The sequence below is a fragment of the Salarias fasciatus genome, chromosome 16, assembly GCF_902148845.1.
Source record: "Salarias fasciatus chromosome 16, fSalaFa1.1, whole genome shotgun sequence".
Lineage (NCBI taxonomy): Eukaryota > Metazoa > Chordata > Actinopteri > Blenniiformes > Blenniidae > Salarias > Salarias fasciatus.
In genome coordinates, this window is record NC_043760.1 from 15,366,755 (window position 1) to 15,394,078 (window position 27,324).

The 27,324-nt window shown below is 40.6% G+C and overlaps 2 protein-coding genes across 2 annotated transcripts; both read left to right on the forward strand.

Annotated features, from left to right (window-relative positions):
* Nucleotides 1-8,297: 8,297 nt before the first annotated feature.
* LOC115403386 (tripartite motif-containing protein 35-like) lies at nucleotides 8,298-9,895 on the forward strand. The gene has a single exon (XM_030112250.1). The coding sequence runs from the start codon at nucleotides 8,298-8,300 to the stop codon at nucleotides 9,666-9,668; it is 1,371 nt and encodes a 456-aa protein (XP_029968110.1). The 3' UTR covers nucleotides 9,669-9,895.
* An 8,689-nt stretch (nucleotides 9,896-18,584) lies between these two features.
* On the forward strand, nucleotides 18,585-22,286 carry tmem177 (transmembrane protein 177). Its single transcript, XM_030112613.1, has 3 exons — nucleotides 18,585-18,642; nucleotides 19,792-20,043; nucleotides 21,255-22,286. The coding sequence occupies exons 2-3, from the start codon at nucleotides 19,843-19,845 to the stop codon at nucleotides 21,984-21,986; spliced, it is 933 nt and encodes a 310-aa protein (XP_029968473.1). The 5' UTR covers nucleotides 18,585-18,642; nucleotides 19,792-19,842; the 3' UTR covers nucleotides 21,987-22,286.
* The last annotated feature ends 5,038 nt before the right edge of the window (nucleotides 22,287-27,324 follow it).

Sequence of the window (27,324 nt, forward strand, 5' to 3'; positions counted from 1 at the left end):
AGTAATATTCCATTCACAGCATTCAGTCCCAAGCTCTTTTTCTATTACTGTTTTTATACAGCAACAGCTTTTTTTACAGTAATAATTAAACTGTCATTATGGAGATTACCAAAGGATTTCATGCCGTTTTATGGCAATAATTCAACACCTATTATCTACATATAGTCTCCTTTAAGTTATGCATCATCTCTTGAACAGTTTCTGAACTGTTTTTACAGTAATAATTCAATCCATTGTCAACAGTTGTATCATATTCTCAGCCTTTTATGTAACTAATAATACGATTGTCAGTTTGTAGAAGTACTTTTTTTGTAGTCATCATACTGTTATCATCATCTGCACTGTATAGCTTTTGCATTTCCTTTTTCAACACTAATGATGTGATTGTCATTTTCTGCAGTATGCCAACCCAGTGAATTCTCATCTGTAGACCAGAGATTACCAGGCTCTGTTCCTGATCTCAGCTCTAAACAAACATTTTTGTTTATGACATTGCACAGGATGGTAAATTCATGGATGTCATTAAGAAAAAGCAGGAAGAGATGCATTGGACAGTGTTGAGCATGCAGGGTGTTTTAATTTACTAAGGCAAAGGTGGCATTATGCAATCAAAATATACAAGAGTGAGTACTACAGGATGAAAAATATTTCCATATTTGATTGAATTTTCTGTTTTTTATAATTAAAACTGTTTGGAAAAACTCAAAATACATACAAGCCACGTTATGACAAAACTGTATTTCCCTTAAAATGACCTCATACCACTTCAACTTGAATGTGATTTCTCTTGTTATAAATGAGGAGATTTAACAATTTGATAAACAAAGGTAAAATTGGGAAGCAAATCAAAAAGGCATGAACGCTAAAAGTCTCCAAAAGACCTCTACTTTTTCTTTGTCTATGCAATGTTATTTATTTATTTATTTTTTAATTTTTTTAGGATGTGGCTGCACATCCTTTAGGTTCCTTATTTTTGTAGATCTGATTCTGAAAAGGCTCATGCTTCACTGCAGGGGAGGATTCCACACATCTCAGCTTTTAATATATAATATAATATAATATAATATAATATAATATAATATAATATAATATAATATAATATAATATAATATAATACTATTTTTTTTCTCATTTTAAACACAGATTTGAAGCCTTTGCAGCATAATGCATTAAAATAAACAATTCTATCAAAGGCTCATGAAAAATGAAAACTGAAAAAGTTTTTTGGAGCAAGACGTCCAGGGTGGCTCAGAGCGCCATCTGGTGGCTGCATCGTGTTCTCCGGGTGAAAATAATCCAGCAATGTGAAACAGTCCAGATGAAGCCACAAGGACAAGCTGCAGAACAGGATGAAGTCGAAGTTGTTTCTGATTGGAAAAAGACACAATTAGGATTTTCTGAATTGGATTCTCAAGAGGACAGGAGAGTGCAGGACATGACTGATTTCTGTGACATAAATAAATAAATAAATAAATAAATAAATAAATACATACATATTTTACGGATGTCAAATTAAGATTACAATAGCATTACAAAAGCAGACCACTGAATGTGTATGTATAGACAGGATTGATAGAATTTGGAAATAATTATATAATTGATAATTGAATATTGGAGAAGGGGTGGGATTTAACAAGTTTTACTTGATGACATGGTGGTAAATTATTTGTGCCAAAAAAAAAAAAAAAAAGCAGGAAGAAGCTCACCTTGTTTAATACTGTTCCTAAAAAACAATACTTGACAACAAAATAAATTAATGCTTTGCTGAATTTGAGTCTGCTTTTCACGGACGCGAAGCACAGAGCAGACGCAGGTGAGTGGAGAGAGCGAGAGAGGAGTGAACCACTTGAAAAAGAGAGAGGGGGTCTAATTACCATGGACCACTAAGTTCTGTACTACTACTACAAATGATGAGAACAATGATAATAATAATGATAATAATATCAATAAACATTGAAATGCGTCTTTTTCTGTTTTTGAGAGTAATTTTAGGGGTGGAAATATTCAAACCAATATATGATAGAAAAGGCGCCCATGTTTTCCGATAAACATCATCTTTGCTGTGCAATTTACATGTCATATAGTCCAATTCAACAAATTCAAGTATTACCCTTTGCCACTGAGCCTTAGATGGAGCTTTATTTGCTATCCATAGCAAAAGAAAACTTTTTGTAGCACAGATAACAAGTATTTGGTAAAGTTTTCTTTTATATTTGTCAATGTCAGACATGTCAAGTACGCCAAGTAGTAGATGCAAAGGGTTAATATTACTATTAATAGACAAAATGTTATTATTACTATTAATAGACAAACTTTTGTTAATTTCCTGCCTTATAACCTGCCAAAATGCTGTAGTTTTCTACAATACCACAGACAATATGTGAAACTATTTTCTATTTTGCACTTGGGGCACCGTGGAGATGAATTAGAATTGAATTTGTGGTGTTGCAAGGGAGATATATGGGCCCTGTGTAAGATCTTAAGTTGCATGGCTCTCACTCGGTTGAAAACACTCAGCGTTTTTGCATTGTTCCAAGCATCACTCCAGCCATCATCAGCTGAATCATCAACTGAATTCTCTTTTGCACAAGCCTTTCAGAGAGTCAGTGTTTGTGGTGTTATACGACTTAAGGATATCATAGAAAATGCTTATAGACTTGCCATATTTTGGTAAAAAGAGCTGTTTCTCTAAATCTGAAATATTTTGGCACTGAAGAATTGTGGTATCCCTTATGACAAAATCTCTTGCAAATAACGAAAGAAATTCTGTTGTTGAATGCCATATTTCCTTAAATATAAGTAGATTTAAAAAATGTGCCCTTCCTGATAAACAAAAGATTAAAGGAATACACCGAAGATTTTGGACCCACGCCCTATCCCTATCCCTATCAGTTAAAATAACGTTTTGATACACACATACCTGCGCATGCGCAGTGCTCCGCGGAAGGATATACCGGAGCATGGAAGTAGAAGCCATAGACTCAGCCACTGTGCTCCGGTATATCCTTCCGCGGAGCACTGTGCTCTGATCTGTGTGTATAAAAACGTTATTTTAACGGATTGAAAAGAAAACACGTCTTTTAAAATGTTTTATAGCCATTCGGTTTTACTTGACGTGCTAATACGCCGTCCCCTGGACCACTGGAAGGAGCATTTTGTCCACTTTCATCAGTCCAGCTCTGTCTCCTCTTCACCTCCAGCAGTTGAGCTAAGCTAACTACGATGCTGACAGCTGGGATCCAGCCACTGGAGGAACAGACACAAAAAAGGTATTTATGAGCTTATCTCACTTTGTAAATGGTAGGGATAGGGCGTGGATCTAAAATCTTCAGAGTATTCCTAAAGATTTCACAAAAGAAAAAAAAGACAACTCCTAAATGGAAAACAAGAGAAAATTGGGAGGCAGTCCCAAACAAAAGACCCTCTCACTATTAATTAATTGTACACTACAAAAACTGCAAAAATTCCAAATCTTACCAAGTTCATGTGTCTTGTTTTCAGTCAAAATATCTCATCCCACTTGATTCAAGATACATTTAAGATAGACTTATTTATTAATTTGAAATTCTTATAGCCTACCAAGTTCTGTTTTTAAGTCAAATTTGTCAAATTTACTTGCTGCACAAATGGATAACTTCACTAGTTTAAAGAGCATTTTTTTTAATTTAGTCTTGATATCTTGTATTTGAGCCACCCTTTTTTGCAGTGTAAACTGTTGCAGTTCTCTATTTACAGTGATGAACAGATCAGCAAAACAATACTAAATGACCCTAAAGTTTCCTCAGCCAAAGGATACCCACACTCACCACTAATGCACAGAGAACACTGCGTCTGATGATGCTGGCATTGGGTGGAAATGCAAAAAGAAAGTCCCTGGACCCCTGGCAGCTGGAAGCCTTTTTTCCTTTATCTTCTTCCCTGGCCAGTCAATCAGAAATATCTCTCTCACATACACACACACAGTAAAGGGGAGAGAAAGCACCTGAGGAGGCTACAGCCCTCCCCACATACAACCGGGGTCCTAACAATTTTAAAACAAAACCTGCACAATGCATTCTAAAATAAATGCAAATAATGATGGATTAACCCGTTTTGCCCCACTGGCAACAATTGTTGCCAAAGTTTATCACTGTCATTTTTGACTCACAATAAAAAATCTCAAAGGTATTAATGCAACTTTTCCCACTTATATGCTAGTAGACCACTTAGGCAAAGGTTTTCATTTTCAAAAAATCATTTCCAAGTGCTTCCTGTCACATGACATCATCTGCTTCCTGCTCCTTCCGGCTGAAGACATGGTGGACGCAAATCTGCCTGGAAAGAGGTAATTTTCAAACATTTCTTATGATTTTCCAACAACCATATTTATAATTATTTAATCATTCAAGTCTCTCGAGTAACCCTGAACCTAAAAATTGTACCTAGGATAAATATTTTTTTGTTCATGGACTTATTTTTATGAGCGGCAACAAAAGTTGCCAATGGGCACATGGCTTGTCACTAACTGAAGGAAAACACTGTCTGCAGGATTGCTCCTAATTTACTTATTTAAATTTATAGAATGATGTACAGTGTCTCATTTTAGTCCTCTTAGTATACTCTTTCAAGCTAAATAAGTTCACAGGTGTTCAAGGCCTGTGTGTTTAGGGTTTTTATATGTTATCATATATCATTTTGTTGCTAGCTAACATTAGCTTGTGTTTCACTGAAGTAAAAAATGTTGCTGTTCAGTTGGAGGTGCATTTCTCTTGGCACTCAAGTACTTTTCATAACCAATGCCCCCCCCCCCCCCCCCACCCCCCCCCCCCCCACCCCACCCCTGGGGATAGGATGGATGCTATTTAGCAATATCACAGTCGAGTTTGTGATGTTTGACTAGAGGTCATCATCACTACTGCTCTTCAGTCGACCAGAGCAACAGTGATGATATCCAGACCAACATCAGAAACTAAACTGTGATATTGCTTTTCCATAATATTCTACATATGATGCTTTAGAAAGATCGATATTGATGATTCATCAATAAAATCAAATGTGAACTAAAACATGGCGCATTCTTACATCTGTCATGCTTGCTCTGTCATTCATTTAGGTCCTGGAAAAGCGGGCAGAAGGATCTCCTCTGCTTCCAGAGGCTGACAGCCCAGATCCTCTTCCATGGAACAAAGACAATTAGGCAGGGCAGAAGATCTTCAAAGGCATTGCTGATAACTGGTTTGATAGTTTCAACCACTGGGCCTTCAACAGCAGCAGGTGCAACTAGTGAGAGGCAAACGAGGCCTCATGAACCACTGTCCGTACTGTCTGAAGCCACTAGATGGTGCTGTCTGTTCAAGAATTGTGTGAAAGCACACTTCATTGTCAGTCCTTCAGCCTCCACTTTAAAACCAAGAGACTCGTGACCACAGAAAATGGGAACCACGTAAAGTGGTTCAGGAGGCCTGATTTACCCATCACTAGGTAGAAACGATGCAAGAACTGTGGCGGCGCACATCATTAGCACGTGGAAAGTTTGATGTTCCACCACATGAGGAGTGCTTCAAGAAGTACCACAATGAGTAGAACATGTTTGAAAGATAATGGCATGTATGGCAAGAAATTTTATGTAGTATGTGTTTTTAGACATTCTAAGAAAAAAACTGTTTGCTGAGGTTTTGAGGGAAAAAAAAATGAGAATAAAAAAAACATTTCAAATTGTTTGTTGTTTGGAATTTTATGCAGGGAGAACCTGAGGCTCCATCTTATTGTTATTGTTATTCTGACTATATTATTATATTATTTTGTTATTATTGTCATTCCTGTATTATAGGTGACATTTGACCGAGTGACTATGTATGTGCCCACTGGCAACAATTGTTGCCAGTCATAAAAATGCAATTTTTTTCAAAAAAAAGTACAAAATGGAAATAATAAATACATAACTTGATTCAACTGGACTCAACTGATAAAATGATATGCCTTACAACTCTGAAAAAAATTTGGGCACAAATGGGTTAAGGAAATGAAACAAAAGAAACAGTCTGGCCTAATGACAATGTTGTGGGTCTGAATTCAGCTGGGCTGTCTGGAGTCCAAAAGCATAAGTCTGTGTGAATCTGTGTGATTGTCTGTTTCTCTCTGTTTGCACACTGGTCCCTGCCTAGTCAGCTTCAGCACCACACAATCTTGACTTGGACCGAGTAGTTTAGAAATGTGGACTATAGGAACAACCCACAAGGCAAGAACAGCAGTTCTGGGGACAATGACCCAGACATATATCCATCAAAATATGATTCATGGAAATTCACTAAATGTCTGGTTTTCATGGTTTTCTTAACAGACAAATATTTAAAGTTAGCTGACACTTTATGTTACAATACTCACTTAAAGCTTGATACACTAAAGGATTTCTTCCTCGATTCAAGGACCACACACTTAAAGGCAGCAAAAGACAGGCAGCACAAGATTTTCTGATTTTCCAGTGTGTGGTGTCACTGCAGAGCAGGGAAACTGCTCCTTGAAACTCCTCCAGATTTCTCGTAGTCAATCTTTCAACGGTTTTCTTCATCCCTGTGTTTACATTCATCTCCACTATTAATAATTAACGGGAGCGTTCATTCCTTCAGTTCATTCATTCATATCCGCTTCTCCCCTCGGACCCCCACTCAACACTGTCTTCTGTCAGAAAATGTAAAGGGGTACAATAGTGTCAGTGTTAAGAGCAGGGGGGTTATAATTAAGTCTGCATTTAGGTGCCTCAAAAGACTAAAGTTCACTGATTAAAGACAGTTTGTGTAACAAGCTGGTGACTAAAGACAACAGCCACATTAACTACTCAAATCAAATCAAATCAAATCAAATCAAACTTTATTTGTAGAGCACTTTTCCTATTAATAAAAACAACGCACGCACACACACACACACACACACACACACACACACACACACACACACACACACACACACACACACACACACACACACACACACACACAATTTTTGCGCACAGCAACGCAGAGGAGACATGGCATGGCACTAAGCATCATGGGAAAACCAGTGGGGCCGTCCACACCAGGAGAAGGCGAAGGTCATTAATACTGGGGCCCCAGCGCTCGACCCCCGACCCCATCCGACCAAGGGGAACCCGCACACCGAATTGTTGGGACCCCCAGGCCAGCCGTGACCAGAGGACTCGAGCGCAGTGACCCCAGCAGAGGACCGGGACCAACTCCCGGTGTGAAGGACCCCCCCTCAGGAAACACTGGAGTTAAGCAGCTAAAAACATAAAAAAACATGATACAAAGTTAATAGGAAATAAGTAAGATAAGATCTTAAAGTAAAAAAGTTAAATAAGTTAGAAGTACATAGTAACAATAGAATAAATAAATAAGCTAAGTAGATTAAAAATGTGGGGTTTTAGTCTGAATGGAGGAAGATACAATTATTGAGGATTGACGACTCACTTTCGGCACTTATGTGTAGCTCTTTTCTGTGTTTCACTGTCGTATATAGTGAATATATTTCACTGACATACATGTATGACAGCTGAGACGGGGTTTTTAAAAGCAGCAGCAACAACAATAACAACAACAACAACAACAACAACAACAACAACTTGGTGAATCGGAGCTATCAGCCAGTCAGGGAGGTAATATTGATGATGTGGACTGAACTGATCTGCTCCTCTCGGAGTACTCCAGGATTTCTGGTCGCAAATATTATCATATCATGTTTAAATACTGCCTGGGCCTTTCTGTGTGTAGTTTTGTATGTTTTACAGGCACTCCAGTCTCTTCTCACTTTCCTGAGACATCCATTTGAGGTTAATTAGTGACTCACATTAGTGTGAATGTGAGTGTGTGTGGTTGTGTGTGTGGGACTGGACCCTGCACGTGATAAGGCAGTACAGTAGACGAATAGCCTTGAATTGTAAAGAATAATATTTTTTTCTTCATATATTTACCCAGTCACACTTTAAAGACCAAAACAAACAAAAGCTTAGAAGGCTGCGTTTCTTCCATCATTGCATTTGGGAGTTTGTGTGAGGATTTTTTTTCCTTTGTATCACTGACAGTAAATGAGAGATTTTGTTTTATGTGCTCTTCCATTTGTCAGGAGAGATAATGTGCTTCAGGTTACCTTTCCATATTGTTATGCTGGTAAACGCCTGAGTGAGAAAAAAACTGAAACATGGTACATCGAGGTTATTTCCCACCTCACAGTTTCTCATTCGGGTCTGGAGGCGGAGCTGGGGCGAATGTATGATCAGTCTGCGGACTAAAGGAAAGTTAAAGGTAAACTGAAAGCTCAGCGGGGCCATGGCGTCTGTGTTGTCGCTCCCACACGAGGATCTGCAGTGCCCGGTGTGCCGAGAAATCTTCAAGGACCCAGTGATTCTGAAGTGCAGCCACAGCTTCTGTAACTCCTGCGTGACCCAGTGGTGGAAGACCAAACGCCAGCGCGAGTGCCCGGTCTGCAAAGCCGTGTCCGCGCGCAGCGCGCCCTTCCGCAACCTGGCGCTCAAGAACCTGTGCGATACTTTCCTCCTGGAGATGGAGTCCGGGGTGATCTGCAACCAGCACCACGAGAGGCTCAAGCTGTACTGCACGGACGACCGCATCCCGCTGTGCGTGGTCTGCAGCCGCACCGCGCAGCACCGGAATCACGCGTGCGTCCCCGTGGATGAGGCGGCGGACAGACGCCGCTGCGACCTGGTGCGGCACCTGCCCGCTTTACGCGAGAAGCTGGAAGAGTTCATGACCACCAAAGACAGCTGGGAGAAGGCTGACATCAGGAGCCAATCCCAGGACACGCAGGAGAAGATACGGAGGGAGTTCGATTTGCTGCGGGACTTTTTGAGCCAAGAGGAGGAGAGCAGGATAGCAGCGGTGAGACGCGAGGAGGCGCTGAAGCTGAAGGAGATCAGCGAGCTGGACCGGGAAATATCACTCCTGGAAAGTACCATCAGTGCCATAGAAGAAGCGCTGAAACAGGATGACCCGTCCTTCTTACTGAAAGTTGAGGAGCTCAAAGAGAAAGCGCAGCGTCCCCTACCGGAGCCAAAGGAGGCCAAGCACGCAAACATGGATGTGGCCAAACACCTGGAGAACGTGAGCTTCCATGTGTGGTCCAAAATGAGAAGGTTCGCGGACTTCTATCCCGTGATCCTGAACCCCAACACCGCCCACCAGGACCTCAAGCTGTCTGAGGATCTGAGCAGTGTGTGGTGTGGCCCCAGACCGCCACATCCCGCCCCCTCCGGTGCTCTGGAGAAGAAACACCACTGCGTCCTGGGCCGGGTGGGCTTCACCTCAGGGACTCACAGGTGGGATGTGGAGGTGGGGAACAATCCAGTGTGGGCACTGGGTGTGTGTACCGAGGATGTCCAGGGGAGCAGTAACATCCAGTCTGGGTTGTGGATGTTGAGGTTGTGCAAGGGCAGATTCACAGCATACTCCCTTCCAGACGTGGTCTCTGTGGTCCCACACAGGGGGCCTCTGCCCCAGAGGGTCAGAGTGAAGCTGAACTACGACAGTGGATTGTTGGCCTTCCTGGATGCAGATGATAACACAGTCATACACACGTTCAGGTGCACATTCACAGAGAAGTTGTTCCCATACATCAACACCTGGGAGGAGCTCCCACTGAAGATTTTGCCACTGAGGTACTCAGTGAAAATGAGTTACTGATTCTGAATGAAAGGTTGAGAGGAAAGCCTGCTTTCTGATTGTAATGAAAGAAATGGAAAAAAAAAAAACAAAGCAAAACAAAACAAAAAAAGCTTCTTCTCAGTTTGTTACCAGTCATTCATGCTGTTAAAAATTTGCACCTGTTTGAAACATGTTTTACGTTAAACTGTTTAAATGTTGTTGTTTACAGGTTGTTTGTTTGTTATAAATGAATAAGCATGACCAATGGTGGCCTTTTTTTATAATAATAATTTAAAAAAGTGCTGTATTTTGTGGCCATTTGCCATTTTGGAATTTCAAATGTTAGAAATAAAACGTTTATGTTCACTGAGTTGGTGGATCATTTCTTCTTAACCCAAGAATGTGTGACTTTTTTTTGTGGAGCTAGAAAATTATTGACAGAGATGTAAGCTGGACTACTCTTTAGGTGTTCAGAGCTCAGAGACATGGCAGGGTGAGGAAGTTTGAAATCTCTCAACCACTGAACAAGACACATGAGCTGAAACATCAAGACTGGGTTAATAAATACTTGAAGGCAGATTTTTCAGAGGTTTTCTGGACTGATGAAAGGAGAGTGGGCCTTGACACACTACGAGCTCCTGGCTGAATCAGTAACAGGCATAAAAACTCCAACAAGGAGGAGACGTAGGGCTCTGGTATGAGCACTTTCTTTAAAGATGGCGAGAAAATAACATGGCTACCATTTCCACTGGTTTTACCTGTTGCCCTCCAGCAGGCTACATGTGTATCAAATCAAAAACAGACTCAGAATCACATTTTTTTTTTCAGAGCCAGAAGCACCTTAAATTCACACATTCATTGATTCACACACACGCACGCAAGCACGCACGCACACACGCACACACTGCACATTGAAAACATCTACTGTGAGACATTTGTGAATTCAATAGAATATTTCACAATTCTGTGATATATTGCTATATTACTTAATTTTATTTATTTATTTATTTATTTATTTATTTATTTATTTATTTATTTATTTATTTATTTATTTGCTATTGCTATTGGACTGTGTGAGAAGCAGCTCTGATTTTGTTTGACATTTGAATTTTTGTGAGCACATAGCTTATAAGAAGCAAGTACTGAAGTAGTATTATGAATATGTATATATTTAATAAATATCTTTTCATGAGCCTGGACAAGTTGAAGGAAAATAGATACAATTTATTAAAAGCTCATAACACAAGTGGACCTGGCAACTGAGTGTCGCAAAACTGTCGTAAAACAACAGGACACGCTGCTTTACGACGCTCGTCTGTCTTCATGTAACTGAGCTGCCGTCCTTGTGGGTACCCGATCCGTACCGGAAACCTGATTTGTACTGCGCATGTGTGGAAAGTGCGTCACTTCCGGTACTCGTAATTCAATGCATTTTACGGCATTTTTAACCCCAAAAACAAAACAAACCAACAAAGAAACTACACGATCCGTACTGCGCAAGTTCACATTTGCTCCACCTTAAAAAAAAAAACTTTATTTAAATTTTCGTTCAATTTCAGTAACCACTAACCAGATGGCGATGTGACAGGCTAGCTCAGCAGGAGGCATCAGGGCTAATGCCGAGGCATTCGCCGGAGTTCTTGCCCAGCGCGGTGAGACATTTTGGGCCAGTCCTCACCGCCACCCGGTCAAAGTCATGGTTCTCTGACTTTTCAGTGTCACGGGGGCATGCTCTGGAGGTGTGTGGCCGCCCATGGTACATCCTCCCCTGTCACAGAGTGCGCCCCCACCCGGTCAAAAATCATGGTTCTCAGACTTTTTTTTCAAAGTGTCAATGGGGGATGCCAGGGAAAATGAAAACAAGATTTTGACCAGGTGGTGGCGCTCTCCAAGGCCTGGGGCATGTTAGGTAGTGTCTGTATGTTATCTACCTGTGCATCAATACATGCAGAATGTTGAGTCAAAGTTGTAATTTTCTCAGGAAATGACACTGGATTGATTGCAAAAATAAAAGGGGATTTATTAACGTACAAAACATGAAAAGAAATAAACAATGGATGCTGAAATCTGAGGAACTGGTGCCATGGCGCTGAGGAAAGAAACCAAGCAGCAGGGAAGGAGCCAGCCCACAGCCTTATGCAGGTTTACACAATCACACAATTCAGATTAACTTTATTGTCCTAAAAGAAATGTCTTGGACAAAGTGCCACATCAGATCACATCACTGCAATTTCAACAACAGCAGTTCATTCCATTTAAATGATTTATCAATAAAAATGCCTAAATACTTAAAGAACAGACCTGTTTAATTGAAAAATCATTTATTGCTACCAGTTCATGCATACAATCACATTTAGGATCGAATATCATCTCTTTTGTTTTCCTTGTATTCAAAGTAAGATGACGGTTATCACACCAAGCCTTAAAGGTTTTGATTTCATTGTGGTACATTGATGGGCACTCACTGACACGTAAAAGACTTAAAATTGCAATATCATCTGAAAATGAAGTTATTAGATTGAGTGCTTCTATAATCATGTGTACAAAGTAAAAAGAAGAGAAATAACAGCTCCTTGAGGAACCCCAGTACTGTAGTTCTTAACTGTAGAAAGAACGCCGTTCACATTCACCTGTTGTGACCTATCAGTCAACAAAGAAAATAGTCATTTAATTATTAAGGGATTAACTTCTCATATCAAAAGTTTTTGTACCAGCAGATGGGGACAAACTGTGTGAAATGGGATTAATAACAGATATAAAATAAAATTTAAAAAATAAAATAAAAATACCCCAGACTGCACAACTGACTGATTTTAGCACATTTGGCTGCAGAAGTGACTGCAGTAGCCTGGGTTCCTCTCCTCTGAATAGAAGGCTAGCACTTCTCCTCTTTTCCCTCTGCCAACATATCCTGTAGAAAAAACAGAACAGAAGAATGGCCTCTGAGCGCTATTTTCTTCAGTGAGATTTTCAGTATCTGTAATGACACAAATATAAGATTATACAGTTAGCATACCTCGTGGCATTTCTTTGTATTGCTCTCCACATTCTTGGCAGATCTCGATGGTGTACATTCTCCAGTACTCCTTTCTGTAATTTTCAGAGAATCTGCTCCATGTGCAAACACCTGTGGAAAGGGAAAAAACAAAACAAAAACAAAAACACATACATGCAGCTAGTGAAAAATATGTGACAACAGAAAAAAGTAACTGTATTTATAATTGTATTATTTAATGAAGTACTTACTGTGAAGCCACTTAAAGTGCGCTCGCCTCCTGAAATGTTCAGTAGACACAAGGTCTCTCAAAGTGGAGCACACCAGAGCCAGTCTGCAGATTGCGGCGTCACCTTCACTGAGGACAACTTCTTGAAATATGTCCACTAGGACACATGTTGGCAACTGTAAAATGTAGATGAGCCGACGATGATGATACAAAATTTGTACATTAAGTTCCAGAAATGTACACACTGAAAATGCGAAATGTACTGAATTGTGTGTTTCACAACAATTACTTCACTCACTACACAATAATGCTGCTTTCTGCCCTGATGGAGCTGCCTGTGACTGTACTTACTAATTCAGTTACTTCCAGTTATGTGTTTCAAGAAAAAGGAAAATTAAAAACATTACCTCCAACAAGAAGCACCTGTCAGCCTCAGCCTTTAAAGGAAAACATGAACATCACATTACAAGGACACCATCCATCCAAAACTATATAGCAACAAATAGTTCCACCATCAACATTGTGTGGTTACATTTCTACAAATGGTTACCTCATTGTTGTCCTCTTCCACCTGTTCCGCTGGACTTGGCAAAGGCTTGGAAGAGGTTGCCTTCGGCACCCTGAAGACAGGCTGGAGAGTTCCCTGGAGGAGAAGGGATGCTTCCTCTGTCCAGAAGGCAAATCGATGCCCATGCCTATAAAAAGTAATATCATTGTGAATGCACTCCACTTGTATACTACCTCTCTGTTCAGACCGTCCAGTCACAGGGTGATCGATACAGATGACTACAGTGAGCAACGTTCACTTGCAACTGTGACTATGATGCCAGCAGGGCTAGCTTGTCTTTAGCACCAACCATACCCTTCTGTGCAGAATCTCTCCATCAGCTGGATGCACCACCACAGCCGAAGTGCTGGCATTTCCCACTAAAGAAGAATACAATATAACCTCAATCAAAAATTGGACATTGGAATTGGTATTTTGGTGGTACACTCTGAAACAGCTTACCTCTGTGAATGTCAGCGGAGACGAGGTGCAGATGCAGAGAGCGTACTGTAAAATAAAAATAAACCTTTAACAAGTTCAGACATTATATTCAAGCAAGGGCAAAAAAAAAAAAAGCTCACCATCAGCATGAAGATGCCACAGCAATTTCCAGAGGACTGATGAGGAAACAACTAAAAAAAGAAAGGCGTCCTTAATGAAGACAGCCCACATAAACTTGCATTTTATTTTACATTAATATGTACCTGATGTGCTTGCAAAATTTTAGATTGAAAGCATACCTCGAGGTCTCTTCCCATTTTTTCGGTCCAGGATCCGGGGTCAATGAAGGCCGCTACCGATCTGGCATTGTAGATAATACATATAAGACAAAAATCTAATGTGTGCACGAAAAAACAAGGCGCCTAAGAACAAGACTCACTGCTGATCTTTTAGCCTGAGAACGAGGCTCATTGCTGATCTTTTAGCCTGAGAACGAGGCTCATTGCTGATCTTTTAGCCTGAGAACGAGGCTCATTGCTGATCTTTTAGCCTGAGAACGAGGCTCTCTGATGTTCTTTTAGGACAATCTAGCCAAAGAACCCACTTGGCCATTGAACAAGGCCAGAACAATTTTTCTTTTTTTTAGTGTCAACCTAAACACGACTCGGTAGAGATCATCTCCAAACCCATCAGGGCGAAGTGAGTCCAGAAAGAGTATCTGTCTCTCAGCTACCAATATAGCCTGTAATAGACAGTTGTTGTTGTCGTTATCATCCATGAAAACACATCACATCAATCTCGGTTATTTTCTATCAGATAAAGAAACAGGGTTAGAAAGACCAAGTGCACTCACACAGAGCAGATAGTGGTCAGTTCCACCCGCCTGCCTGCTCCAAGCTGGAAACAGCAGGATGTCTTTGGACCTAAAGTCATCCTACAGGTATTGGCAGAAATAAGTACACATGCATATACACAGGAGCACAAACAAAAAGAAACATACAGGCAAGCAGCGCAGCAGGTCGACTTGTTGATCCTTCCAGGTGGCCACAGCATAGAGGTCAGCAATGTGAACATCTTTTCCCTAAAGATAACACAGTTAAAGATAATCAATAGACATCCACCATTATGGTTAAAAGTTAGAAAAAGGTGTACTGGTACTATAGATCACATGTCTTTTTGCAGCTTCCCCCACAATCTTCAGACAAGCATTCCCAATCTGAAATAAATAGAAAAAAGCAATAGAATATGGTTTAAAATGGCATTTTCAGAATCCTGTATTACAACATGTTTTCTTTGAAATGCATTAGACTACACAACAAGACACACTCACAGTGGATTCCATGCATTGCGCCAAACCCAGGCTCCAGAAGTCCTCCCGAGTGAGGCAGGTATTGCCCTCCTTCACTAAGAGCTCCCCTGGAGGACGGTTTTGGTCCAAGACATACTCCAGCTAAGTGAAAAGAGTATTTCATGTCATTATACTTGCGTTAGTTGTGAAATAAAATGAAGACACAGATGAAAAGTGTCACTACAAAGTTAATTACAAAGTTCTCATCCCTTAGCAGTTCTAAAACTATCATTAACTTTGTCCTATTAAGGTTTAACATGACCACAAAGAAAGATACTTTACCAGACTGGACTGAAGAGGGTCCAAGTCTTTGTGCCACTTTGCTCCACGACTGGCATAAAGATGATCCATCTCCCATTCAGAAGTCACATATGCGTGGTCCAGGGGAAACTTCCTCTCCGTTGATGGATCTGATAAAATGCATATATGTGACATGACTTACAAACCTGTATCCATCTTTTTTAATACAACTTGATATTTCATTCTAAATATTTATTTGTTCTAATCATCTTACTCTTTGATCGGTGGTAGTTCCTCAGCCTGGACATGTTGACCCTCTGGCAAGTTGATCCCTTCACAATAGTGGCCACCCCCTTCGGTGTGATGCTGGCCACAGTGTATGGTCCTTGGTGCTGGTTTGATAATGTGTCCCCTGTGCGTCTCCGTTTTGGATCTCCTGACAGAAGAACCTCATCACCTGCCTGAATGAAGCACTCTCTTATGCGTTTCCGTTTCCGTGTTCCAAAGGCCTTCTTCTGACTGTCTTGAGCCCTCTCAATGTTGCGACAAACCTAATAAAAAATTACATGATAAGAAAAGACAGAGAAAGGCAAAATAATTAACTATGTTGCCAAACAAGACAAAGGGAATGTGGTTCTCCAGCTTCTTCCATTAGAGAAACCAAACCAAACCTCCCTTCAATTGTATGTACCGTTTCATTGAGAAATGTCATCTCCTGAACTCTGGTGTCAATGTCCTCTTCGGGGTTGGCAACCACAAAGTCATCTTTCATGGGGCAGGCATTCATCACAGCAGGAAGACGGGGATGTCGGTGGAAGAGAAGGAAGTATGGAGTGTGGCGGGTGGAGCGCTGATCACAGAGATACTCTCCATTAATTAATTTCTTGTCAATAACCATTTTTAAAACTTATTTTGAAATAGATTCTTAAAAACTGTGCACTGAGAAGCATCTTACAACTAATACAAAATGTCATATATAAAATGTGAAAGCAAGAACAACCTGCTTTGAAGTGTTGATGCCGTACACCACAGCAGGGAGGTGGACGTCCCAGTCATCATGGTTCTGGTTGACGTACTTTCTCAGAGTACGTTTGATATTCTGGTTGGTCCTTTCATCCTTTTAATTGGATTGTATTGTGAAACAGAAATAATCGGGACCAATATCAATGGCATTGCTCAAGGGCAGATATCCAAATACTTACCTGTCCATTGGTCTGGGGGTGGTAGGCACTGGAGACAGCATGTTTAATGTTGAGGGTGGTGAAAATGCTGTCATTCAGCTGCAGTGACATGAGCAGACGCAGCTTAAATACAGCATATCATATCGATGTATGAAAAAAAGAGAGCAAAACTTTACCTTGTTCACAAACTCCTTTCCTTGGTCAGTTATGATTTTCCTGACCATGCCAAACGTGTACAGCTTGGAGATCATGATTGCAGAGACCTCAGCTGCAGTCTTGGACTTCAGAGGTTCTGCAATTACCCACTTGGTGTACAAGTCAGTCATGGTCAGGATATACTGGTTCCCTCGACCTGTTGCCGGGAGCGGTCCAATTAAATCCATCCCTAGCACCTCCCAAGGTTCTTTAACCTGCAGATCAGAGAATTTATCAAATACAAATTTAAAGCTAGCGCCCCCAACTGCAGCACACAAACTCGTTAATAGCATGACAATTAAAATTAGTCAAGAGGTTTTAAGATGTACCTTGATGGGATGTAAAGCTGGTGCTATGGTCTTAATTGGGTCATTCATCTGGCAGCGATGACAACATCTGACCTAAAATACAAATGAAGATGTATTTTAAGCAATATGTCCAGGATACTGAAAAAAACAGTTGTCGTGAACTGAAAAGAACAGTGAAACAGAAAAAGAAAACTAGTGTGTAAGTAAACGCACTCATGCATAATTATAAATAAATGTTCAGATTAAGGCTGAACCCTAGCAGGCCTTACCCATTCATTGGTGTCCTTGATCATGGTTGGCCAGTAGTAGCCAGCAACAACCCTGTTTCGGGTACTTCTGGCACCATTATGATTCCCAGTACCAGGGTTGTTGTGGCACTCCATTAGCACAGCCTTCTTCTCCTCCTCTGAAAACACGACCAGGCGCATATACTGCATGCTGGGGCCAGTATAGAAGAGTCTGTTGTCTGTTATAGGATGAAAATGATAAAGGTAAGAGTGTTGCTGCCCGAAGTACCATGAAATATGCATATGTTATAGAGATTAGACAAGCAGAGGAGTTTAAAGATGAACTAATATGGTACAATTAACTACATGTGGACAAAAAACAATATGCAACTTGATGATGATGTTTTATGACTAGTGAGGTGCTGCTATTTTGTTCTGCAAGGACTGACAACACTGACTAGTGATTAAGTGTAAAAGTCCCAGAAGAGAACAAGACAAAAATCACAGAACAGAACACCAAAGCAGTCAGCAAGGACCACACTTAAAAAAAAATAAGCAGTATCAGTGGAAAAGAAAACAGTTTGAGTATCCATGGTAAGAAATACAGCTTGCAAACAAGGACAGAAGCTATTTTCAAGTCTACCACAATGCATAAAAAAGATTAAGAGCCACAAAATGAGCCATAATAACCGACAAGTTACGCTTCTACTCAGTAGTATTCAGTTCCATTGGTGGATTTTTTTTTTCATTACCATTTGGTTGATTAAAACAGGGATATGTTGAGCATTAATGCCTGATCTATCAAATTATACAAACTAAATCTCACATTTAAAGAAAATGTTTATTCATAGGCTCCTATTACAAAAACTAAAATTTTCTGTCAATTACTTAATGACATAGTGAGGATAACGCGGTGAGAATGGATGGATGGATAGCAGTACGAACCTTTAGTAGTGAAACTGGGTGCCATCCTCCTCACTCTACGGCGATCTGCTTCTGTCGGAGGAAGCACTCCGTTCAGGAGAAAAGTTTGTAGCTGCATGCACAGTGTAGCATCCATGCTGAAGCTGCTGTGTAAAAGAGTCGAAGTACACGCCAAAAAGAACGATTGTACTGTTAAAGCTGTGTCGTGTCGAAGAGTCGAAGCTGAAGAGTCGAAGCTGTCGCAAAAAGAACGATTTGCCGAGCTGTCGCAAAAATGGCGGGTGGCGGAAGTGACGCACTTTCCGCACATGCGCAGTACAAATCAGGTTTCCGGTACGGATCGGGTACCGACAGTCCTTGTAAAGATGAACAGAGCATGTGAGTTTTTGACTGAATCTGCTTCTTCCGTACAGTCGTGTGGTGGAGATGCGGGTTTCTTAAAGCGTGTTTGAACAGTGGACCGGTTTGCTTAGATTACAGTTTCACGGACTGTAGTGAAGCTAAATATGCTAATATGCAGCTGCAAGCTCGAAGTTAAACCTGTAGCTTATTTTCTCCTTCACATTAACCGAAGATTTCATATAATAGAAATAGAATAAACTTTGTCTTTCAAATCTACTGCATGAAATAAGCTGTGAAGCATTAGGATCTATTATGGCTTCATACTATCCATTTTTTCCCATTTAACTGTGGGTGAGGGCAGGATACACTCAGACAGGTCTCCAGTCCATCACAGGACAATCACAGAGACAGACAGCCACGCACACTACTAACCACTGCTCCACCTAATCGTCCACTGTCCACAGTACTACTCCGGTTGCATGTCTGTGCAAATGCTCTTCCACTTGTCAAAGGTGTCCAAATTATCTCAAACTGCACAAAAGTATACACGACATGCACACAAGTACAGAAAATAAACTATATCACACAGCAAAAGGAGTAAAGAATCTCACATATTTTTACAAAAGGAAAATACACCCTTTTGTCTTCATTTGAACTGTCTGTGTAAAGCCAGTTTTCACAACAGAAATTACACTCAGTTTTGCTTGGGATTGTCTCAAAAGTTTTCATTTAGAGGAATGTGCCTTTATGAAGTCACGTCTTGCTGTGGGTTTAAACTACAATACTAGCTGTGTTTTTAATATTCTGTACCTTCATGTATAGTAATGAGATATGGCCAAAATATTAGAAACACATACATCACGTCAAACTACAACTTCAGTGATTTTTTTTTTAATATGTGAGTTAATGTCAATCATTATGTTTGTAAAGACAGAAAATATGAAAGAGCTCATTCAAATCTCATTGTCCATGTCAAATTAGTGAGGTTTCGTTGCTTTACTAGCATTCATTGAATATATTCAAATTCAGTTTCCACTTATTTCAAAGTAGAATAGCAGCTAGCTGGAGTCCCCAGCTCCCAGCGACACCTTGCAGAGCTCACTCTTTCTGAGTGAAAGGTAAGAAATGAGCATTTTACCGTCATCCATTAAGGTGCTGTGTTTCTGTGTGTCTAACCTCTTCCAGACGTCAGCTACTGAAGCCGTCCCACACCGAAGCTCACCCATCAATCGGATCATGGCGTCGAGTTTCCTCAAGTACTCGGTTCTTCTTCAGAAGTACCGGACGCCGCTGCTCCTAGCGAGCTGCGGCGGGGTCTTTGCAGCCAACATTTTCTACCATGTCTGCCCCGAACAGTCGTACCGTCAGCTGTACCAGGCCTGGCACAAAGGACAGCCGGACACCCTGTCGGAGAAGTTGGAGAGCCTTTTCCAGCAGGTACTGTACGTGAAGGGCTTCTATTCTTTTTCAATGTATATTAACATTATCTATCATATCTTTGATAGATCTGTGTATTCATATACAGATGGGGAAGGAAACATTCAAGCACTTTCTGTCTTAAAATGCACTTAATTTTTGACCTCTAGATTATTAACAGGCCCAAATATTCTACACTGTTCTGTTGGTTTTTTCAACTTTTAAATTTTTCAGCCAATCATTTCATGTTGTTGAGTATCAAACTTCATATCTCTCTCTAAATCTACAGCTCTGCGATGCCCAGGCTGCTTATTCTGTGTTTCATTTCCAAATACGTACATTTACATAAACTGCTTGCTTCAGATTGGTGTTCTTTTTACGAGTAATGCACGTTCTTCTTCAGTCTTGTCGTTTACTGAAGGTGTTCAAACTCCCACACTTTGAACACTCCTCATCAGAGTCATGTTTCAGAATTAAAGGAAAATTATAATTAATTGTACATTTTTTTCAAAGCAGTCTCAAAACCACTCAAGGATACTATAGAAATCTCCAAATAAAAACAGTAAAACAACAGAGATAGGCTTACGAACAGTGAAATATTGAACTGTGTAATTACAGAGAGGTTGATCTTGAACAAGCGTTTTGAGTCTAGGTTGAAGAAGAGGAGAGTTGATGCTGCAGCGTGTCTCCTGCCTTCCTCTCCTAAAACACCACCTCTGGTTAACGTCGTCATCGTCCTGATTCCAACATATCAACTCGACGTTCCGTTTCAAAACAGAATTGAAAATTCTTCTTCGTGCATTTGAGGCCTTTCACAGACTCCCTCCTCCTCATAAACCAGACCTCATCTTTCTGCTTGTTTCAGCATGTTGGGAAGCTTTCAGCCACTGGAACTCAAGTAATCACATAGAATAGATGGAAATATGTGGAATGGGTAATGTAGTTGATGTGGGGATGAAATAATGATGAGCTGTCATGTACGGCACCCCGGCTTTTCATCTCAGGAGAGGGGAACTCGAGCAGTTATAGAGGAGGGATTCTGTTTTGTTGAAGCAAACATCTTTTACTCAGTTTGTAACCTTTAAAAAAAGCCGTACCTAAGCAGCAATGTGCATGTTGGTGTGTTTTGAAATGAAATTATAGCTGTGGCCGGAATTCATTCATGCCGTTTTAAGGGTAAGGGTAAAGATTTAAGTGTACACACAGTGCTGATATTTTTCTGATTGTTGTAGGTGTTGAAGGACTATGGTGTCGCCACAACCAAGAATTTCTCTGCCTTCGCCTCCTACGGTTTCCACCCGGTTGGCGCCGGCGTCCCGTGGCTCCCCGCTGGGGCCCAGATCGGCATCCCGGCCAACTTCAACAGCACCAGCAACGACCCCAGCGGAATCACCAACCGCACCATCTTCATCAACGGCAAGACGGTGGACTGGAGCAGCGAGACGGGCACCGCCCTGAAGGAGGCGCTGGTGTTCTCCTCGGAGGCGCAGAAGTTCGCCGTGGCGCGGGAGGTGGCCCGCCTGCAGTCCGGCGCGCCGCTGATCAGCGCCTCCGTGGCGCCGCTCTGCCTCGCCGGGGTGTTCGCCTACAGCGTGGTGCTGAAGCAGGTGTTCGGGCTTCACGCCGGGCCCCTGCTGCTCCGCGGCGCCACCAACCTCCTCGCCGTGGGCATCGGCGCCGTCTCCTACTTCCTGGCCTCGGACGCCGTCGGCCAGTGGGTGGAGTGCAGCTCGGACCAGAACGCGGCCAAAGTGTCCCGCGACTACGCCAAAGGGGGGGTGGAGTTTTACGACAAAATCCTGACCAGGAATAAGACGCTGCGCTCACTGATGGGGAAGAAGGGGGAGGAGATGTACGCCCCCAGCGGAAACCTGTTCCCGGCGAACATCTTCCAGCTGAAGCACACGCCGTACACGTCCAGGAGGGACGGCATCCTCGCTCTGCTCAACGAGGACAAAGTCTGAAAGGGAAGCTCGGGGTGAGGATTCTAATCTCAGGGGGACATGTTCAGCTGTAATGATCCTCTGTAATTTACCTCTGAGTGGACTGGTGAACAAACTTTAAAGAATTTTAGTTACACGGAAAGATTTCCTCCACCTTTAAAATGTCGCAGGCTGTTGCTTTAAAAAACAAAAAGGAAGGTTTCAGATGATGAAACAGCCTTTAGCAGCTCTGTAGTGTTGAGGAAATGCATTTGGGGACAAATAAACTATTTTGATGCCTGTGTGTGCTGATGTGTGTACATTTGAAAAGATGAGACATCAGTTATGTTGATTGAAAAAAACAAAACAAAAGCCTTTTCTTTAAATATACTTCTGTTTCAAACTTGGAAGTGGGAATTTCTAAATGGTTTTATTTCAGGTTTTTCCATTCGCTCTTAAATGTGACAGCTGCATTGAAGGGACAGCGACAGACACAGTGAGACTGACCTAAAAGATGGTTGGACTGTGGTGAAGTGTCAGGACAGAGAGGAGGTTCATGGGTACAGCGAGGGAGATGGAGTCCTGGAGGAAAATCCTCTGCTCTGGAAACCCAGCATATTATGAGCTGGGACAAAATTCTCACTGTTCTGTGGCGAGATGGCTCAAATGAATCAGGTTCCTTATGGACGATGATGATTATGTTGTTAGAAGGGCTTTTAAAAAAAGAGCAGCTGAACTCATGACTTCCCAGAATGAAGGTAAGCTGGTTATGTGGAGCTGGAGATGAGCCAAAATGAAGCACAAGTTGAGTTTCACTTCCAATTTAGAATGGGAAACTTTTTCATTTCATTATATTTTCAGATGATTTATAGTTTCACCATTGATTTTTTCACATTTTTTTTAGACAATTTGGAAATTTAAAATTAACAACTTTGCCTGTCTCTAAGCATTTCAGCATGTCTTTTCCTCATCTTAAAGCTTTTTCCTTTTAGCAGTTCTAGTCATTTTCATTTTTTAAAGGCTGTTTTAGCATTTTTACCCATTTATGGTGGATTTATCAATTTTTCCAGTTTTTGGTATTTTTAAATCTCTTTTAAGCCCGGCGTATAATAAGCTAAAAATAAGGTAATATGTTTACCTCTGCATAATTTTCTGAACACGTCAGAAGGACTAAAGAGCCACATGAGACTCAGGAACCGCAAGATGCTGACCCCTGGTTCTAAACGGAAACAACTGGAGTGTGTGTGACCTGATTTATCAATCATCAATCGCTCCTGGAGCTGAGCTTGCAGAAGACAAGAAACCAGGTGAAACTGAAAGAAGCTCTTCACACACACAGGGAGTTTCCACACAGACACAGATACACCTGTAACTTCCACACACTCCGTTAAACCAGTTCACCCACAGCAACGATGACCTTTTCCACGCTTCACTGAAACCTCCCACACTCTTCTGTCATTAGGTAATTGTCGTTAACTGGCTTTTATACACACTGGATTCATTCATTTTCATTGGCTTTAATTCTAATTCCTATATTTATTTAATTTGTGTTGATAATTTGTTTTTTTTTTCAAATGAGATGATTCACTTTTTATCATTCAGTGGGTTGTTTGCTTTTTGAACGATTTAATGACTGAATATATTATTAAATGGTATCAAATGATCAACTGCATAATTATTTTTATGTCCTTGATATGAAACTAATATTTGAATGATTTAAATGATTTTGATTGGTTTATTCATCTATGGTGAGATTTTAAAAAATGCAATTCGAGAAAGTATTTCAAATCCTCTGTGCTACAGTATTGTCAAGTATGATATGCGGAGTGTGGCAACGGCTTACAATAACACTTTCCAAACATACATAAAAAATCCAATTACTTTCAACCAGAGAAGGAAACCTCAAAAATAATTTGAGTTGTTTTCACGATTTGAAATGTTACAGAAAATAATTTTCCAAAAGGATAGAAAGACCAAAGAACGAGCCTTTTTCTATATTTTTTGATTGTGCTGCTTTAAGTTTCTCAAGACTCACTGAGATTAAATCAGTAGCTGTTACAATTCAGAGTCGTTGAGTTTTGACCTTAATTTCTACATGTTCACATGCTCAACTGGGTGCTTCTCTGACTGTAACCGCCTGCAGAGAAATAAGAACAACCTCATTAATCTTTTCCCCTTATTGGAATGCAGGAACGAAAATACTGAATGGAAAGATATCAAATGTATCCGACTAACTTTGGTTTAATGGTACAGAGCAGACATCATGATCTCAAACTGGTGAGTGGTGGAATGTCCCCATTACCTTATATGTGTACATGAAGCTGCTCATGCATGTAACACTATGAACACGAGAAACTAATATTTGATTCAACCCACAGTATTCTCACCAATGACAAAAAATAAAACAAAAAACAAAAACAAACTTTAGAATGATGCAGTAACTAAGGAGCAAGATGAGATGATCAACATATTCTTTCATTTCTACTGTTATTTGCTTAAATTGGCCTTAATTACAAATAATATTATTGCTTGAAAAAATACTGAAGTTAAAGTTGAAAGTGATTTTTTTTCAAAATGTTTCCTTTAAGCTACATTTGACTGCATGGTAAATAGCAGGCCTTCAATAAATTAGCATGTTTGACATATGTTGGAAATATTATGTTTGACTATCATTGCTAAATGCTTTATTGACAACCGCACAGGAAACAAGAAGTAAACTCATCAAGAAGAGCACTATGAATGAACCGCTTGGATTACTAAATATTGACTGAGTGCGTTATCATTTTCCCGTTGGAAATGATAACATCTGTTGTGACTGATTGCATCTGTTGCATTGTTTCCATAACAGTTTTACCAACACTGTAAATTCTAGCAAGTTAAGTTTACTCAAATGAATTTAGGAAACCAATAACCTTGGGAAAATTAAGTAATTGAACTTAGAGGTGCTGTAGGCAGGATTCCGCATCTCCGCCATCTTGCTGAGGGTTACCTAAGCAAGATGGCGATTTGACCCATCTAAGATGGCGATTTGAAACCCAGCACAGCCAATCCTGTCCCGTTTTCTCTGACATCACGCCTTAAGCCCCTCCCACAAGAACGTGCGACAAACGCCCCTCAACCAATCACGGTTAGAGCCTCATGGGCTCTTCTGATTGGTCAAAGATACCTGGAGCTGTCGAGATTCCTTTACAGCTCAGAACAGAGACAGATGGAAACGCTGCGCCCTCGCGGTAGTGCAATTATGCTACACTCCTAAAGGATTATCAATGGATACTCTAACATTTAATCCAAAGAAAACACAGAAAAATTAGCATTGACTAGCAAAATCCTGCCTACAGCACCTTTAACTGTCTCAAGTAGAGTGAAATTACCATATCTGAGTGAGCTTCTTCTTTTAAAGTTGTGAGCACTGAAAGCATCTGAGTAATGTTAACCTCCAACCAAGTTTTTTGAACTAAAATTCCTTGAGTCAAATAAACATATTCCACCAGACAAATTGTCACACGGTCCGGGAATCAAACCCTTGACCTTCTGGCAGTAAGGCAAGAGCGCTGACTGCTCAGCCACCTGTGCCGATGTTAAGTTTTATGGACTTCAAACACTGTGTGAGCAGTACTTAATACTAAATAAAATGCACTTCATGTACCTTAGTTCAGCTTAATTAAATATAATAACTCCCAAAAATAGCTTTATGAAAACCAGTATTTATTATTTATTATTTTTTTGTGTCCGTATTTGCAAACAGCAGCAACAGTCATCAGAGGTCAACTTTGTCTGAAACGTTACAGATTAAAGCGTGGTGGCTTTACAAGAACCTCCCCAACACCATGTCTTCATTGGGAGTCCGTACTTTCAAATTACAAACAAAAGCCAAAATCAACGCCAGCCTGTCGTATTGGGGCTCTCTGCACCGCTTCAACAGCTTGCATGTTAATGCCTCGTTCTTCTTTGTTGGTGAGCGCGCGCCAAGCGGAAATGGTCACAAACTGTGCCACACACTCAGAAGAGTAAAGTAAATATCACTGAGTGGAACAAGTAAGCATGGAAAAAGTACAGAAAACTTGGTGAAACAAAGTAAGCTTAAAAAACGAGGATGAATTAAGTTGAATATACTATTTACACTTAAGTCATGTCATTGTTTGCATTTACAGTGAACCTTTGTCCAAGAAACACTTGCAAGCTCCACCCTGTGTTTGTGAATAAAAGCTGGGACGAAAAGTTGCTCACCAGAGAAAATAAGTGAGCTCAACCGAGCGAACGTTTTTTCTCTCCTTGCAAGCAATTTTGACTCTGCCCGATTCATTCTGTGTTCGTGTCCTAATTTTCTTTAACTATTTAAGGGGAAAGAACCTGACAACATACCAAATACAATTGTTAAAGTACATTAAAGAAGTGAAACTAAATGTCGAATTGCATACATTGAAAGAATACCCCAGATTCTTCTTCATTACAAAAAAATTGCATAGCAAATTAATAATGTATTTTAAATGTATTCACTAGCTGTGACAAATTAGAGGTGATAATAATAATGGCTTTCGAATGTTTCTTTTGCTTGACTGAGACGCAGCAGTGACTCACTACACCATCTTGTGCCAAAAGCTGGTATTACAAGACACGTTATTTCAAAATCTTCAAACATCTTCATAATGTGAGACCCAATTATCCTTGAGATAGAATCATAACTGATCATTCCTAATATCCTGCTCATTATTTTATGTTCCTTATTATGTAGAATATAAAGATGCGCCATGCTCTCCGAGGACTTGACATTTCCATGGCCCCAACTAAACTGTTAAATCCTAACAACCCAATTATGCACATCACGGCACATCTCAATTCATGGCATCGCACTCACTTTACCGTAGGTCATCTGTCTGCTTATTAACAAGGCTCAAGATAAGCTGCTTTAATTACATTAGCAATCTTGCACCCTATGGACTGAGCTAAAGATAGAGGAGTATAATTAATAGTGTTGCAGACAGACATGCACAGGCACTTTGTTGCTTGTTTTTTCATTGATAGACAATCCCTGAAATTAGCTGCAAAAGTCTGACTGTCACTGTGGGGTGTACTGTGTACGGAAAAAAAAGCTTTGAATTTCTAGTTCAGCTCATCATTTCATGGACAACAAAGCATCGTTTCTGGAACAGGCTCGTGAACAACACTGGGCTATTGTCTTCTTCTGGCCCTCCGCTTCATTGGCTTCACTTCATTGTACTGAAGACTCTTCAAGGGACACAATGGTTCATTGTTTGTTACTCTGTGTTTCTTTTTGAGCCACTTGAGGTCAGTGCAGTCCATGTTACACAGCTATAATCCTCAACCAGACTATTTCAGTGTTCATGTATACCAGTGTTGTAAATCCAAGGTTTAATAAGAA